The 18,981-nt window shown below is 37.6% G+C and overlaps 1 protein-coding gene across 5 annotated transcripts in view; it reads left to right on the top strand.

Moving 5' to 3' along the window:
- Positions 1-18,981, top strand: part of USP43 (ubiquitin specific peptidase 43) — a 134,339-nt gene that overhangs the window by 67,300 nt on the left and 48,058 nt on the right. For 3 of the 5 annotated variants that reach the window (XM_027857016.1, XM_027857013.1, XM_027857014.1), the window contains exon 9: positions 9,463-9,569. In XM_027857016.1, coding sequence (XP_027712817.1) covers positions 9,463-9,569 — 107 coding nt within the window. The remainder of the gene's footprint in view (positions 1-9,462; positions 9,570-18,981) is intronic. The other 2 variants (XM_027857017.1, XM_027857015.1) reach the window with 1 other exon arrangement.

The raw sequence follows: 18,981 nt of genomic DNA, 5'->3' as shown, positions 1-18,981 counted from the left end.
AAGTCCCAGGCCTTGGAAGAGCTCAAAAGGGATTTTGAGAAGCAAGTAAGAGAAGTAGAGGAAAAACGGGAAGAGAAATGAGAGTGATGCAAGAAAATCATGAAAAACTAGTCAACAGCTTGCTAAAAGAGTCCCAAAAAAATACTGAAGAAAATAACACCTTAAAAAATAATCTAACCCAAATGGCAAAAGAGGTCCAAAAAGCCAGTGAGGAGAAGAATGCCCTAAAAAGCAAAATGGCCAAATGAAAAAGGAAGTCCAAAAGATTACTAAAGAAAATACTTCCTTAAAACTTAGAATAGAGCAATTGGAAGCTAGTGACTTTATGATAAATCAAGACACTGTAAAAACAAATCCAAAAGAATGAAAAATTAGAAAACATTGTGAAATATCTCATTGGAAAAACATCTAACCTGAAAAATAGATCCAGGAGAGAGAATTTTAAAATTATTGGACTATCTGAAAGCCATGATCAGAAAAAGAGCCTCGACATCATCTTTCAAGAAATGATCAAGGAAAACTGCCCTGATATTTTAGAACCAGAGGGCAAAATAGAAATTGAAAAAATCCACCAATCTTCTTCTGAAAGAGATCCCCAAAGGAAAACTCCTAGGAATATTGTAGCCAAATTCCAGAGTTCCCAGGTCAAGGAGAAAATATTACAAGCAGCCAGAAAGAAACAGTTCACGTATTGTGGAAACACCATCAGGATAACACAAGATTTAGCAGCTTCTACATTAAGGGACCACAGGGATTGGAATGTAATATTCTGGAGGGCAAAGGAGATAGGATTACAACTAAGAATCACCTACCCAGCAAAACTGAGTATAATACTTCAGGGGGAAAAATGGTCATTCAGTGAAATAGGGGACTTTCAAGCATTCTTGATGAAAAGACCAGAGCCGAATAGAAAATTTGACTTTCAAATACAAGACTCAAGTGGAACATGAAGAGGTAAACAGGAAAGAGAAATCATAAGAGACTTATTAAGGTTGAACTGTTTATATTCCTTCATGGAAAGATGATATTTGTAACTCATGAGACCTTTGTCAATATTAGGGTAGTTAGAGGGAAAAAATTATATGTATGTAGATAGATAGATAGATAGAGGGCACAGGGTGAGTTGAAGATGAAGGGGTTATATCTGGAGAATAAAATTAAGGGGTGAGAGAGGATTATGCTAGGAGAAGGAGAAAGGGAGAGGTAGAATCGGGCAAATTATCTCACAAAAAAAAAAAAAAAACCAGAAAAGAAAAGGCTCTTACAGTGGAGGGGAAATGGGGGAAGGTGAGAGGGAATGAGTGAATTTTATTCTCATAGGATTTCACTTAAGAAGGGAATAACATACACACTCAATTGGGTATGGAAATCCATCTTACCCTACAGGAAAATAGAAGGTGAAGGGGACAAGAGAGTAGGGGGATGATAGAGAGGAAGGCAGATTGGGAAAGGGGATAATCAGAAGCAAATACTTCTGAGGAGGGACAGGGTCAAAAGAAAGCATAGAATAAATGGGGGAGCAGGATAGGATTAAGGGAAATAGAGTTAGTTTTTCACAGCATGTCTACTATGGAAGTGTTTTGCATAACTGCACATTTATAACCTATGTTGAGTTGCTTGCCTTTTCAATGAGGGTGGGTGGGGAGGGAGGAAGGGAGAAAATTTGGAACCCAAAGTTTTAAAAACACATGTTTAAAAAAAAACGTTTTCACATGCAATTGGGAAATAAGAAATACAGGAAATGGGGTACAGAAATCTATCCTGCCCTACAGGAAAATAGCAGGGGGAGGGGATAAGAGAAGGGGTGGAGAGATAGAAGGGAAGGCAAACTAGGGGAAGTGGTATTCAGAATGCATGCCATCTTGGGGTGGGGGGAGGGGCAAGATGGGGTGAAAATTTGGAACTCAAAATCTTGTGGACGTAAATGTTGAGAACTAAAAATAAGTAAATTTATTAATAAAAAAAAATTGCCAACAGATATGAAAAGGGAAACCATTGACAATATTTTAAATTGTAGAGCACTACCCAACAACTCTTTATCAATCCGTATCTGTCTGATTTTCACAGAGATTAGATTGAAAATTTTAAGAATTGTAGAAATGGACCAGCATTTAAAAATATTTTATCAGATTTTATTAAGAGAGTACAGAAGGACCATAAATGAAATGCTTTTTGGACAAATTTTAAACCAAAAATATTAACTCTTGTGGAAGAGCCAGCCTGGTTACAAAGACTATGTAGGACTACTCACCCTCATGCTTTTAGATAAATAACCCATGAAGCCTCACCAGCATGTCAAATATGAAGAACAATTTTATATGAATATTTTTAAAAAGTATTTGTACCTAGTGCTACTTTGTTCACATTTTTACATGATTTAATACTAAGTCAGGATATTCCTGCTGATACAGAAGATCCATTCTTGGACCTGTTTACTCCTATTGAATTATGAGACTGCTTGAAAAGCTGCAGTAACACAGGCTCTGGACCAGATGACATTAGATATTGGATTTGGAAGAAGGTCAACCCTGATAGACATATGTTAGCAATCATTTTTAACATGATACAGAATTATAATTATGTCCTGAAGGAGTGGCAGCTGTCTAATAACATTTTAATTCACAAGAAAGTCAATAAGAACCGTACAACTAGAGGCCCAGCCTTGGGTAATTCCATGACTAAGATTTGTGCCTCTGTCCTATCAAAAAGACTTCATAAATGGAGCTCCAGGAATGGATTTATCAGCAGAGCCAGAAGGGCTTCATGCCTGTTGATGGCTGCGGTGAACATATTTTCTTTGCTGTAGTCTGTCTTAGAAGATGCCAAATACAAAAAGAAAACATGTGAGGTTGTCTGGCTGGACATGAATAATACATTTGACTTGGTGCCACACCACATAATCTTGTTGGCACTGGGGTGGGCTGGCTTGTAGGATGAGGCCATTAACATTGTCCAAAAACTCTACCAGGGCAGTAAGACTTCTCTCCTTTCTAAGGATGGCTTTTTACCAAGAATTGACATCCAAGGAGTAAGGCAGGGTTGTCCTCTCAGTCTCATATTTTTTAATTTTACCTTGGAACTACTAATTTATACCCTGATGATGACAACCCTAGGCTATAAATTATATAACAGGAAAACTAATGTTCATCAGTACACAAATCACTTTGCCATAGTGGTTGATCCCTTGGACTCCCTTGACAAAATACAGGATAGTGTGCATGAGGTTGCCGAATGGGTAGGATTATGTTTTAATGGGGACAGAATGTGTACCTTTGTTAATTGATAACCAAAAAAGAGGGTACTCCCCATCTAATTACTTGTTCAAATCAGGGGATTTCCATGATGTCAGGGAGAAATACATGTCTCTACCTCAGAATTCCTGTGGAGCTCCCCATCGCAACCTTTGCAACAATCATCAACATGACCACAGATTTGGACATCATAGAAAGGTTGAAATTAGCACCTTAGCAGAAATTAGATGCAGTAAATATTTTTTCCTACCTTCTGTCTCTTTAAACCTCAAGAACTGTGTTGTCCTCCCCCACCAAAATCAAGAAAAATGCCAAGAGATGGCTGTACCTTCCTCAAAGAGCCAGTGTGGAAACCCTGTATCTCCCCCTATAAAGTGAGGAGAATGAATCTATTGCTTCTAAATGTGGTAGCAGATATTAGACAGGTAGTTTATGGGGTGAGGCTTTTGGCCTCAGTTAATCTGGGTCAGCTTTTTTGGAGTTGTCCCCCCAAATTTTATCTGAATGGAGATGAACCAATCATGTTCTGTCCCTGTGGCTTACTGATAGTATTTTGGCTCCAGAAGGAATGGAGAGGAGCTTAAAGAACTCAAACGTTTTTATACTCAACATCTAATTTACCTTATCAAGGTAAAAGTATGCTCTTACTTCTATGTCTTTGGTCTCTAACTTTTTTTATGAGAGAGGGATTCTTTACCCAGTTTGCAGATGGAAATTTTATCCACAAAGCCAGATTGGACTGCATCTCATTGAATCCAAGAGATTTAACTCTGGAAACAATCACTGTTGTTGGTATGGGGCATCAGATGACAACACTCCCTCATGACTTCTGCTATTGGAATCCTCATTTAAATGGGTCTATTATCTGACATCATGATGCCATTCTTTTAATTAATTAATCTATTTTTAGTTTTCAACAATCATTTCCATAAGCTTTTGAGTTTCAAATTTTCTCCCTCTCCTTCCCCACCTCCCTCCCCAAGATGGTGCAATCTGATACAGACTCTGCATATACATTCCTATTAACCATATTTTCATATTAGTCATATTGTAAAGAAGAATTAGAACTAATGAGAGGAACCACGAGAAAGAAGAAACAAAGCAGAAGGGAAAAAAAAGTATTCTTCAATCTGCATTCTAACTCCATAGTTCTTTCTCTGGATGTGGATAGAATTTTCCATCGTGAGGCTTTTGGAGATATCTTAGATCCTTGCATTGCTGAGAAGAGCTAAATCTATCAGAGTTAGTCATCGTACAACATGGCTGTTACTGTGTACAACATTCTCCTGGTTCTGCTCATTTCACTCAGTATCAGTCCATACAAATCTTTCCAGGTTTTTCTGAAGTCCACTTGCTCATCATTTCTTATAGCACAATAGTATTCCATTACATTCATATACTACAACTTGTTCAGCTATTCCCCAAGTGAAGGGCATCCCCTCAATTTCCAATTCTTTGCCACCACAGAAAGAGCTGCTATAAATATTTTTGTGCATATGGTTCCTTTTCTCTTTTGATCTCTTTGGGATACAACCCTAGAAGTGGTATGGCTGGGTCAAAGAGTTTGCACATTTTTGTAGCCCTTTGGGCATAGTTCCAAATTGCTCTCCAGAATGGTTGGATCAGTTCACAACTCCACCAACAATGCATTAGTGTTCCAATTTTCCCACATGTTCTCCAATATTTATCATTTTCTTGTTTTGTCATCTTGACCAATCTGATAGGTGTGATGTGGTACCTCAGAGTTGTTTTGATTTGCATTTCTCTAATCAATAGTGATTTAGAGCATTTTTTCATATGATTATAGATAGCTTTAATTTCTTCATCTGAAAATTGCCTGTTCATATCCTTTGATATTTTATCAATTGGGGAATGATTTGTATTCTTATAAATTTGACTTAGTTCTCTATGTATTTTAGAAATGAGGCTCTTATCAGAGACATTGTTTGTAGAAATTCTTTCCCAGTTTTCTGCTTCTCTCCTAATCTTGGTTGCATTGCCTTTGTTTATGCAAAACCTTTCCAATTTAATGTAATCAAAATGATCCATTTTGCATTTCATAATGTTCTCTATCTCTTGTTTGGTCATAAATTCTTCTGTTCTCCATAAATCTTGACAGGTAAACTATTCCTTGCTCTCCCACTTTGCTTATAGTATCAGCCTTTATATCTAAATCATGAACCCATTTTGACTTTATTTTGGTATAGGGTATAAGATTTTGGTCTGTGCCTAGTTTCTGCCATACTCATGATGCCATTTTAAATAGACTGATTAAGGCTATTAGTGTGCTAGAAATCACTGAAGTGCAGATAAATTTGACTGATTCAGTAATCGAAGAGACACTGTAACCAGACTTTCTGATTTTGGATCATAAGAACTATACTGTGCCCTTTGAGAATATATATTCTCAGAATATATACTCTATCTTTCAATTGGCCAGAGCAGGGAAAATAGAAAAATATCAAATAGCTTCTCAGCTACTGGCTTAGCAAGGCTAAAGAGTGTATAATAACACAATAATAGTTTGGGCCTTATGCGATTGGGATCTAGCTAGTGATACAATTATTATCTAAGTTAAAAATGAATCCTAGGTATGGAGATCTAATGAGAAAACTGCACCAGCAATTTTCTCATTAAATGTGTGTGTATGTGTGTGTGTGTGTGTGTGTGTGTGTGTGTAACATGTATTACTGGAGTGAGACAATATATAGAATGAGTATCTTTTTTCATCTTAGGGCAAAAAATTATCTTATGATTTTAAATAAAGAAACAACTCTAATTTTTACTCTATAGAGAACGGTATTATAAGATATTTTATCTTGCTTGTTTCTTCTAAGATGTATATATAATTATTTGTATGCAAATTAAATCTGTTATTACATTTTACTTTTACTGTCAGATATATGTGGTAGCAGATATTAGACAGGTAGTTCATGGGGTGAGGCTTTATATATTAATATATACTTTATATATTGCTATTTATATATTATATATTACTGTATATTAGAAAATTTTGAAATGAATCATTATGTAATACCTGTAAGTCTATGCACTTTAAACATTTTTTGAATAAAAGAAATAGAACCATTTCTCTTAAAGCCTTGAATCAATTATAAGTTATTGTTATTATTTTTACTATTACGCTTAGAAAACAGGTTTCAGCTACCCTTAATCCTATTGGGACAAGAAGAAGTTTGTCATTTTTGTTCATGTAATTTTTGGCTTAAAGAATTTAATTAATGGCAATAACTTAGTATCTATATTTATTTTTCCTCATTTGGCATTTAAAGAATTTGGATAAATTCTTGATTTTTTTCTCTTAGTTTTAATGTAGAACACAACACCAGGAATGAATATCATTAATTGACTTTAATGGTTTTGATCAGATTGCTTAGTATTTTGTATTTGTCTTTGTTCCATTGCAGCTTATGAAAATAACTAATTTTCACCACATTTAGTATGCCATTTATGGATATCAAATATATTTTTAAGTTGGGCATATGGGAACAAAATGGCAGGCAGTGAAAGTTTTCAAGTTGGGTACATCTTCTATGATTGTGAGTAGTCAGAGCTATACGTGTTAGAAGGTGATAAGAGATGCTTAAGTAGCACACCTCAAGCAGAACATTCCTCTGTGTTTCGGGCATTGGCAGGGCAAGGAAGAAATTATCCTTCCCTTGCATTTCTTCTGTGTCTCTCTTCTTTCAAGGATCTCTTCAACATAATGAAGGGTCAGAACTACTTTATGATGATGGGTGTGGTGGCAAACTATAGACAGATAGTGGAGCAACTAGCTAGATGCAGATTACTTTTTATTCAGGCTTTTTCAGGATGTTGCTGTAATTTGCTGTGCTGGCTTGCTTGTTTTTCACCTTTCACCTCCATCCTTGGATTATGTAGTTTTTTTTTTTTTTAAACTGTCTTCCAGGGCTGTCCTTAAGTTTTGTGTCAAAACTTAGCTCCTTACATTTATCTAACTTACTTGAGTTGTTTATCACTCCCTGGATCCCTTACCCAAGCAAATACTCTGCTCTGGTCTTTCTGGACATTATTGAGTACTACTTCTCTTCTGAATGCCACTTTTGAGGCTTCCCACTTATCTGATAAGTATGTCTTACAGTTTGATCCTTTTTTCCCCCAAAACAATTTCTTTTTCAAATTCTTCAAATCTCTGTTATATAGGAGGTTCCCCTTCAGGTAAGAGTTGGATTAGATCACCTCTGAGACCCATCCAGTTCTGAAGTTTTATTCTCTTCATTCTACCTGATGAATCTCTGATCTCTTTCCATCCACCCCCATTCATGGGCTTGCCATTTCAGAATTAATGAAAGGAACTTGTTATTTAGCTAGATTGAGAATGTAGTCTGATGTTCAGTCCCTTCTATAAAATAGACCCAACTTACCTTTTTAGCTTATCTCATGTGTTTTCAATGCAAACCCTACATACACACACACACAGAGCAGATATACCCTTCCCCCTCCTTTGTATCTAGTTAAATTCTACTGGAATAAATTTTTGGGAAAATATGTTCCATTTTTATTTCTTTAGCAAAAGTTTCTGGTGAGAATTTAAAGTACTTATTTTTGTGAGTTTTCTTTTTTTCTTTTTCTCCTCTCTTTTTGGACCAGACCTATTATTTCACTGGATTAGAGAACTCCTGATGAAAGAATTCCCTCTGTCGATTTGTGCCTGCTCTGTAACCATATTGCCCTGGGGCTTGACAGCTTAGTGATTTGCCTAGGTTCATGCACCCAGTAAATTTATGTAAAGTATTACATACATCTTAAAATGGTATATTAGGTATTGTAATTATAAGTGCTTTCATAAACATATATGTGTGTGTGTGTGTGTGTGTGTGTTTATTTGAAAGAATTTAGGGGCACGCTGTTTAGCACTTATTATATACATGGCTTAATACCTACATATTCAAGTGCCATCCATAAAGAAAGCTGTGGGAGGAGATCCCACTATGTTTATTTTTTGTTGATTTACAAGGGAAAAATTCATTGCCTGGAAAAGCAAAGCATATCTTTAAAAGATATCTTCCAAGAACTTTTCATGCCTATGTTAAAGTTATACAAAATTCTTTGATAAATGCAACCACAGAGATAGCTATTCTGATTATTAACATAAAAAGAAATGAGTAAAACAATGGGATGTATGGCGGAAATAGCTATATTCATGAAATTACATGAAATATCAAAGAAGTCCTTGTAGCATTTAAAAAATGCACGGAAGTGATATTAAGTAATATTAAGAAGGAGACACAAGAGAAGCAGGGCAGGTTTATTACTGTTGTGTTAAATTTAATATATATTTCCCCAAAAAATATTTGTAATAGAAGTTGACAGTTTCATATGCAAGCCTTTTCTGTTCTTTGTATGATGAAATGTTCATGTTTGCTGTTGTTAAGTTCATAATAAAAAAATTTTTTTTTAATTTTAATTTATGCTACAGAATCAGAAATTCTAGAAGGTAGAGGGAATCTTCTTAGGAGGTTGCTTGGTCCAGGCTACTTCTCTATCAGAGATTTAGAACGGGGTCGGACCTTGGGGTTATCTAGATCAACCCTTTCAGAGGAAATATCTGAGGCATGTTCTTATTGGTTAAGTGACTTGACTAGGATCCACACGTCTTTGTACTACTAACTTTGCACTACTAACAACAGGTTGCTAGCTCTTTCCCTAGTTAGTGGTACAAAGTAGGAAATAGAAACTTAGGTGTTCGGTTTTCTGGTGAAGTGCTCTTGACAGTATACCTTACTGTCTTATTCTACTACATGACATTGTCTTCATTGCATAAATGGGGTAATCTTCAGCTTCTTATTGGATGAAAATATCAAGAATAAACAAATGAAAACAATACAAATTGCTATTGTTTGGGGGTTAGAGTGGTTGCTTTTCTAATAAAGTATGGCAAAAGCATTTACCGTTCTATTGAATTACAGTACAGAACATAATCATTGCACAAGTATTTACTTCAGTTCACCATTATAACTAAAGTGATCAAGTGAAAAATATTTCCCTTCTAGAAAGGAAACAGTTTGAAAATGTGTTGTCTGATATAACCTCAGTACATAGGCTATACTTTTTATAGAAAAGAAAATTAGTAAATTGAGTCTGACTAATGCTTTATTTTAAACTTAAATATTAATTTAAATCAAGACTTTAGAAATATCCAAAGGACTCATCTTTTCCCTTTTTGCGTTAGCAGAGCTTGAGGTCATTGTTTGCTGTTCGAGTTGTGGGATTATCCAACATCTGCAGCTACTTATCCCCACAGGACAGCAGACCCCTCTTTCACTGGGCTGTTGAAAGGTAAGAAAACTTATTCTAGATGGTGCAAGAGAATGAACAATATTCCTTACTCCAGGAGGCTTCTTGGTGGGGGTGGAGTGTACTTAGTAGCACCAGGTGCAGTTACCAGAATCTGATAAACAGAATCATGTTCCCTCCAGCTTATCCAGTGTTAAATGTGCTCAGTTTGGTCAAAATATGGTCAATTTGACTATGTCCTCTTGTTCTTTCAAGTAGTTGTAAGGATCCTTGATATATGATAATGGAAGTCTTAAAACTTCATCCTTGGATAAGGAAAGGAGAGGAAGAGTACTTAAGGAAGGTCCTATATTCTGGATGACAACTCAGGCAACATTATGCAAACCTAACTTCTGCTTTGGCATAGGGAAGGACTTAGTGTGAACCGAAGTTGAGGGTGTCAAATACAATTTGACTTGCAAATACAATACACTTGCTATGGCACATGGGCTATTAAATGGATTGGAGGTTGCTTCACTGAATCCTTTTAACAGGGATCACCTTTGTTCATTTCTCTTAATAAACTTCTTATTGTACTTCAACAGATAATACAGCCAAATACATAATTTTGTACTTCATCCTCTTGAGTAGGGAAGGTGACTGTGGTCAGACTTGCACTTTGGCAACTGAGTGGGAGATAGATTGGAGTAGGGGGAGACTTGAGGCAGGAAGACCATCCAGAAGGCTATTGTAATAGTCTAGTTATGAGGAGATGGGAACCTGCATCAGTGTGGGGGCCTGTACGAATGGAAAGAAGGAAACATGTGAGAGATGTTTTAAAGGTACAAATGACAAGATTTTAGAGGGAAAATGAAGAGATTAGGATTAAATGGTTAGGAAACAAAGCCTGAGGCAAACAGCTGTATGTTTATGGGGTTGGAGAGTGAGCTAGAGCTGACTAAGTGGCAGAGGTGGGCTGAGGCAGCTAAAAACTAGGATGTGAGTTCCCTATGAATGACAGTGGTGGAAATGAAACCTCATCCAGCAGCAGCTAAAGAGGCAAAGAACTAGCAACCTGTTACTTTTTCTTCCCTGGCCCTGCAGCCATAGGGAAACAGGATTTTTTTTTTAATTAATTGATTAATTTATTTTTAGTTTTGAACATCCACTTCCACAAGATTTTGAGTTCCAAATTTTCTCCCCATCTCTCCCCTCCCGAGCCCAAGATGGCGTGCATTCTTAATACCCCTTCCCCAATCTGCCCTCTTTTCTATCACCCTCCCCCAATCCCTTTCCCCTTCTATTTTCCTGTAGGGAAGGATAGGTTTCTGTACCCCTTTGCCCATGTGTCATATTTTCCAGTTGCATGTAAAAACAATTTTTAAAATTCATTTTTAAAACTTTCATTTCCAAATTCTCTCTCTTCCTCTCTCTCCACCGATCCTCGTTGAGAAGGTAAGCCATTCAATATAGGTTATACATGTGTAGTCATGCAAAACACTTGCAATAATAGTCATATTGTAAAAGATTAACTATATTTTCCTTCATCCTATCCCGCCCCCCTTTTCTATTCTCTCCTTTGACCCTGTTCCTCCTCAAAAGAGTTTGCTTCTGATTGGCCCCTCCCCCAATCTGCCCTCCCTTCTATCATCCCCCCTCTCTTATTCCCTTTCCCCCTATTTTCCTGTAGAGTAAGATAGATTTCCATACCCAAATAGCAGGAAGATTCACTCATCCCCTCTCACCTCCCTCCTCTTCCCCTCCACTATAAAAGCTTTTTCTTGCTTCTTTTATGTGAGATAATTTACCCCATTCTACCTCTCCCTTTCTCCTTCTCCCAGTACAATCCTCTCTCTCACTATTTAGTTTTATTTTTTAGATATCCCTTCGTATTCAATTCATCCTGTGCCCTCTGTCTGTATATATATATACACACACACGCACACACACACATATATACACACACACACACACACACATATATATATATACACACACACACACACACATACACACACATATATGTATTCCCTCCAACTACCCTAATACTGAGAAAGGTCTCCTGAGTTACCAATATCATCTTTACATGTAGGAATGTAAACAATTCAACTTTAATAAGTCCCTTATGATTTCTCTTTCCTGTTACCTTTTTATGCTTCTCTTGAGTCTTGTATTTGAAAATCAGGTTTTCTATTCAGCTCTGGTCTTTTCATCAGGAACACTTGAAAGTACTCTTATTTCATTGAATGCCCATTTTTTTTCCTGAAGGATTATACTCAGTTTTGCTGGGTAGGTGATTCTTGGTTGTAATCCTATCTCCTTTGACCTCCGGAATATCATATTCCAAGTCCTCCAATCCCTTAATATAGAAGCTGCTAAATCTTGTGTTACCCTGATTGTATTGCCACAATACTTGAATTGTTTCTTTCTTGCTGCTTGCAATATTTTCTCCTTGACCCTGGGAACATTAGAATTTGGCTATAATATTACTAGGAATTTTCCTCTTGGGATTTCTTGCAGGAGATGATTGGTAGATTCTTTCAATTTCTGTTTTGCTCTCTGGTTCTAGAATGTCAGGGCAGTTTTCCCTGATATTATCTGGGTGATGTCTAGGCTCTTTTTTTGGTCATGGTTTTCGGGTAGTCCAATAATTTTTAAATTCTCTCTCCTGGATCTGTTTTCCAGGTCAGTTGCTTTTCCAATGAGATATTTCACATTGTCTTCTATTTTTTCATTCTTTTGGTTTTGTTTTGTAATTTCTTGATTTCTCAAAGAGTCATTAGCTTCCATTTGCTCCATTCTGATTTTTAAGGAATTATTTTCTCCAGTGAGCTTTTGGACCTCCTTTTTCATTTCACCACCTCTGCTTTTTAAGGCATTCTTCTTGTCATTGGCTTTTTGGACCTCTTTTGCCATTTGGGTTAGTCTATTTTTTAAGGTGTTATTTTCTTCAGTATTTTGGGGGGATCTCCTTTAGCAGGCTGTTGCTTTTCTTGCATCATTTCTCTTCCCAGTTTTTCCTCTACTTACTTGTTCTTCAGAATTCTTTTTGAGCTCTTCGTGGTCTGAGACCAATTCACATTTTTCTTAGAGGCTTTGGATGTAGGATCTTTGACTGTGTTGTCTGCTTCTGGTTGTATGTTTTGATCTTTGTCACCAAACTAAAATTCTGTAGTCTGAGTTTTTTCTGTTGTTTGTTCATGTTCTTAACCAGTCACTTGACTTTTTAACTCTTTATTAAGGTAGGTCTCTTCTTCCAGTGTGGAGGTTGTACTGTCCCAAGCTTCAGGCATTTTGTGCAGCTGTTTTCAGAGATACTTCTAGTGACTTATACATTTTTAGTTCTTCCAAGATGGTATGATCAAAGGCAAGGTGTTTACTCCTTTCCTGGACTGTGCTCTGCTCTATGAGTGACCACAAGCAGTCTTTTTTGCCTTGGAACTGTGAGGAGGATTCCCTCTCCTCTGCTACCTCAAGCTCTGCCACACCAGTGCCCCAGTACCATCACCCAGAACTGTGATCCAGATCCAAGCACAGGCAAAGAAGGAGAATCCTGCCTTAGTGCTAGCAAAGAGATCACTGCAATCCCCCTCTGATCAGCCACTAGATCACCACACCATCTATGGGCCAAGAGCACCTGCTGCCATGGCCAGGCTAGGGCCAGGGTTAGAAGGTGCTCTTCTCTCATCCAGGTCCAGCAGACCTTTCCCACTGACCTTCTGAGTTGTCTTTGGCATTTGTGGGTTGACAAGTCTGGAAACCACCACAGCTGCCCGTGATTTAGTCTCCTGAGGCCTGCTCCAGGTTTGCTCTGGCCCCATCTTTGCCTACGTGGCCCACACTGAACTACGTTCATCTCCCAGCCCAGAGCAACTGACCTTTCCTATCAACCATCCAGGTCGTCTTGGGCTGGAAATTTGTTTCTATCTGTCTTTTTGTGGGTTCTGCTGCTCTAGAATTTGTTTAGTCATATTTTACAGGTATTTGGAGGGGTTTGCGGAGAGCTCAAGCAGCTCACTGCTTTTACTCTGCCATCTTGACTCCACCATCTTGGCTCTGCCCCCAGGACACAGGATTTTAGAGTCAGAAAAAAATCTCAGAGATTTTCTAGTCCAAACAGTACCTGAAAAACAGTCCCCTTTGTAATGTAAACAGTAGTAATCTGGTCTTTACTTAAAGACCTCACATAAAAGGAACCCAATAGAGAGCTCTAAATTATTTTTCTATCAAGCCTAAATTGTCTCTTTTGCAACTTCCACCCACTGTTCCTGGTTCTACACTCTGGGCCCAGAAGAACAACTAATCCTTCTTCCATATGATGGGCTTCAGATATTTGGAAGAAAGCTATTTTGTGCTCTTTGACTCTTATCTAGGTAAAATAATTCAAGTTTAATGAGTTAAATACACATAGATGTGCCCAAGAGTTCTATGATCTCTTTTCTTTTCTCTGTACATTTTTTCTATGATCTCAGAGCTCTCATGGGTTCAACTATTGTCTTTATGCAAAAGATTACCAGATCTATATTTCTGACTTTGATCTATCTCCTGAGCTATATTTTCATGCATCTCCAGACCTGTATTTCCAACTACCTACTGAACATCCACAAGGATGTTCCATAGGAAGCTCAAACTCAGCATTTCTAAAACAGAGTTCATTATGTTTTCTCTCAAACCCATCTCTCTTCTAAACTTGCTTTTTTCTGTCCAGAGTACCACCATTCTTCTAGCCACTGGGTTCAAAACCTTGATGTTTCCTTAACCTCTTACCCTTGCTGACCCCATCAGATGCCAGATTTTGTTTCTGTCTCCATATCTCTTGCATCTTTCTCTTTCTCCCTATTCATGTAGCCACCACCCGTGATCATTACTCCTTCATTGATCTCCCCTCTTCAAGTCTTTTCCTTCAAGTCACCCATCACTCAGCTGCCAAATTAATTTTCCTTATGTACATATCCGACTATGTCATTTCCCTACTGAATAAACTCTGTTGGCTCCCTATTACTTCTAAAGTCAAATAGGAATTCTCCTATTTGGTATTAAAAGACTTTCACAACTAGTCCCAGTCTTCCTTCCATCTTTGTTACTCATTACTCCACTTCATGCACATTAGGACATATTCATCTGTTCTTCTTGCTGTTTGTTATACTTACCATTCAATTTCTTGTCTTTGTGCTTTTATATAGACTGTCTCCCATGCTTAGAATACTCCCTACTTACTTTTGTCTCTTAGAATCCCTTGTTGTGTTTTCATCAAAACTCAGCTCTATGAACATCCAGGCTCTGTTTCAAGACAAATTGTTAAGAAACTTACTGTCTTCTAAGGCAGACACTGCATTTGTTATTGTTAGGCAGTTCTTCCTTATATTAATCCAAAAGTTGTTTCTACTTGACTTCAACTCATTGTTCTTAGATCTACTCAAATAAACTAATTGGAAAAAATATATTTCTTATTTTATCTAATTCTCTTGATTTCTAGAGTTTGGGGGGAGGAAAAGTCTATGAGTTAGATTGTTGAGCAAGATATCTCTGTTTTTCATAGATAATATACATTAAAATCTATCACCAAATATTTATTAGTCATCAACTATGTTCCAGGTACTATGCTGGGTGCTGAGGATACAGACATAAAAAATAAAACAGTTCTTATCTTCAAGGAGCTTGCATTCTGTTGGAGTATATGACTTGTACTTATATAAGTGTAGACAAAATAAATACAAGGTGACACAAATTAAAATCCTGAGAGGCAGTTTTTAGGTAACTTATAATCAATTTATTAATTAGACTGGTTGGCAATCAATAAATTGATGGTCAGTGGTTTCTCTCAGTAACCAATGACCCAAAGGGAGACCCCGAAACATCTTCAATACCTTCTGAAAAGGAATCCACCTGACAAGTAAAAATTAACTTTGATTGGTAGACATTTATGAGGAGATAGGCTAAAAGTCTTTAGCTCCTCCTGCTGAGATTGTGGCTTGATCTTGAGACTCAGCAACCTCCAGCAATTTGGGCAGGGGAAATCATCTGCATCTGGACTTCTCTGGCTGGTTTTCTCCTTCATGAACAAGGTCACCTTAAACTCTAATGGAGGAGACCAAGGACAGGTCTCCTGGGTTAGGGTTAGGGTTAGGGTCAGAGTAAGGGCTCACCTAGACTGAATTTTGTTTATACTCTAAATCAAAATTGGGTCTCCCAGTTGGGTGGAGTCCTGCCCAAAATTGAGCATGTTCCTTGAGGAGTAGGAGCAATCTCATCAGTCAGTCATACCCTTCAGAGACTGACTGACCTTAGCAAGACTTGGGCCTTTACAGAAAATGAAGGAAAAAGAGTGGATCACAACTAATAATTAGTTATTAACATAATGTAATACTAATTTTTCCCAAAGGTTTGGGGAATATAGGAATTAAAGAAGGGGGACACTAGCAGTTGATGGGATCAGGAAAGGCTTTATCTACAAGATGGTTCTTGAACTACATCCTGGAGCAAAAGATGATTCAGTGAAGTGAAAGTGAAAAGAAAATGCATTATAGGCATGGAAGATGGTCAGTGCAAAGGCATGGAGATAGGAGATAAGCTGCTGGGTATGAGGAATATAGAAGCCATATCCATCTCTTTGTTGACTGGATCATAGGGTGTGAAAAGGGGAAATAATATATAAAAAGGTTGGATAAATAGATTGGGACCAGATTGTGAATGACTTTACATGACAAACAGAGTTTATATCTGATATAGAAGAGTCATGGGAGTTTAAGGAAAATCACTTTGGTATCTCTGTGGAAGGGTAAAATGCAGTAGAAAGGTATGAGGCAGGGACTCCAATTAAGGGTATAAGTACAAAATGGTGAGGGTCTAAATAGGATGCATTTTTTTATTTTTTAGGCATTGGGGTTAAGTGACTTGCCCAGGGTCACACAGCTAGTAAGTCATGTGTTTGGTCTGAGGCCAGATTTGAACTCAGGTCTATCCTGATTTCAGGGCCAGTGCTCTATCCACTGCACCACCTAGCTCCCCCAGTGAGGGTCTAAATAAAGAGGGTGGATGAGAGAAGAGGTAAAGAAATAAGAGGTGTTGTGGAGGTAGAAACAGCAAGATTTGGCAGCTGTTGGGTTTGTGAGGGAAGAGAAAATGAGACATCAAAAATAATTCCAGGCTCATGAACCTGGAAAACTGGAAAAAGTAGAAAAGCATGGAAGGAGAGTGAATTTTGGGGAGATGAGTTCTGTTTTGGACATGTTGAATTTGAGATGTCTCTGGGACATCTAGTAAGCAGTTGGTGATGTGTTGTTGAAGCTCAGGGGAGAGACTGATGTAAAAGCTATATTTGTGTGTGTGTGTGTGTGTGTGTGTGTGTGCGTGTGTGTGTGCAATCTGTGAATCATCTGCAAAGAGATGATAATTAAATCCCTAGGAGTTGATAGTCACCACAGAGAGTAAAGAGGAAAAGCATAGTATCAAAACCAAAGAGGCTAATAGTTTTGCTGCATGCTACCTTTGTCTGAGTATATGTGGAATATTGTATTCAGTTGTGAAAGTCATGCTTTAGGAAAGACATTGATAAGCTGGAGTGTATCTATGTGATGATATACTTGGAAAACCTACCATATGTGCATCATTTGAAAAAACATTTAGCCCAGAAAATAGGATATTTATTGGAAATGTAGGTGTCTTCAGGTATTTGAAGGGCTGTTATGAAAGAGGAATTAGACATAGTTTGCTTGTCCCCAGAGAGCAGACCCATGAATAATGGATGGAAGTGACAGAGAGACAGATTTTGACCTGATGTAAAGGAAAAGGACAAACTTCCTTAAAATAAGACTGTCCAAAACTGGAATGGGATGTTGTGGGTAGTAGTGAGTTTCTCATCACTAGAGGTCTTATGATGGGGGCTGGATAATAATTTATGGGTGAGCAAACAGGTAGAAGTTGGATTTGCTGGCCTCTAAGGTCCTTTCCAAATCATAGATGCTTTAATTCCTAGAGGCCTTTTAAGGTATGAATGATCAAGGTTTAACAGTTGGAGGACCCTGGAGCAGTAGAGGACCGGAGGAGAGAGCAGCCAAAGCCTGAATCTGATGGGACAGGGCGGTGACCAGGGCCTTGGGGTCATCCTTGATCCTTCATTCTTCCTCACCTTCATTTCTAATCATTGTCAAGTCTTATCTTTTGTATCTCTACAACATATTTAATTTTTTATCCCTTTTTCTGTGCTCATATTGCAATCACTGCGCTTCAGGCCCTCATCTTGCCTGGACTACTGCATCTAGTCTCCCTAATAGATCTTCTCACCCTCAGTTTCTCCCCTCTCCTCCTATACAACTGCAAAATTCATCTTCTTAGAACACAAGTCTATTCTTGTTACTTCCTAACTCAAGAAGTTTCATAGTTTTCTATTGTCTTTAGGATGAAATATAGTCATCTCAGTTTGTCATGTAAAGTTCTTCAAAGTCTGGCTCCAACCTAGCTTTCTAGCCTGGTAGCTAGTGCTTTCTCTCTCTTGCTCTCTCTGTCTCTTTCTGTCTGTCCTCTCTCTCTTCTGTTTCCTAGCCTTATGCTTTCATTTTATTTATTTTTTAAATTTCGTTTTGAAAATTCTGAAAATTCTGTGCTGTGCTTGGTACATAGTAAGTGCTTAATAAATGTTGACTGATTGAAGAACAGCAAATCCATGTTAACAGCATAATACAAAAGAAATCTATATGAAAATGTAAATCTCCATTTTACATTGTATTTAAAAAATTGCTGTTCATTTGGTGATCTCATCAGCTTCCATCGATTTCGGTTGTCATCTCTATGCTTAGCTCTACTTATCCAGACTTGCATCTTCAGTTGTCTGTTGGGCATCTCAAATTATATCCCATAGACATCTTAAACTCAGTAAGTCCAAAACTGAATTCAGCTTGGGACTTCCTTGTCACAGTCCCATATCCCTTGTAGGAGACAGTTCCTGACTTTTTAATACAATTAAGTGCAAAATTACATGTAATTTATGAATGACTTGCTAACTTCATGACACAATGACCAGAAATTTGTCTTTCATCAAATATCTGTTCTTTAATTTTACTTAATATTATCTATCCCTCAAACTCTGAAACCCATCCTCTTGCCTTTCACTGTGCATTTATTCCCTGCCTCCCAGGGCCAGATTTGCATTGCTGCAAAAGTCATAGATTGATCTCTAGCTAGAGATTTCAGAGAGGGGGCCTGCTATAATCAATGATGTGTGGTGATCACAGGATGTTAGAATTTTAAAGCAAGGGAGGACTTTAGAATTATCTAATCAAACACCCTGAGAGCAGCGACAAGATGCCCCATGTGGCTAAGTTCACAAAAATTAGTGAGTAGCCGATTTGGAATTCAATTCAAACCAGCTCAGGTCTCTTCTGTAAACTATCCTCAGTTCTTTACATCGAACTGATTGGCAAGGGAAGTAAGTGTGTGTGTGTGTGTGTGTGTGTGTGTGTGTGTGTGTGTGTGTGTG

This window comes from Vombatus ursinus, unplaced genomic scaffold, assembly GCF_900497805.2.
Source record: "Vombatus ursinus unplaced genomic scaffold, bare-nosed wombat genome assembly UNPS02011916.1, whole genome shotgun sequence".
Classification (NCBI taxonomy): Eukaryota; Metazoa; Chordata; class Mammalia; order Diprotodontia; family Vombatidae; genus Vombatus; species Vombatus ursinus.
This window is presented reverse-complemented; position numbering and strand designations above follow the sequence as displayed.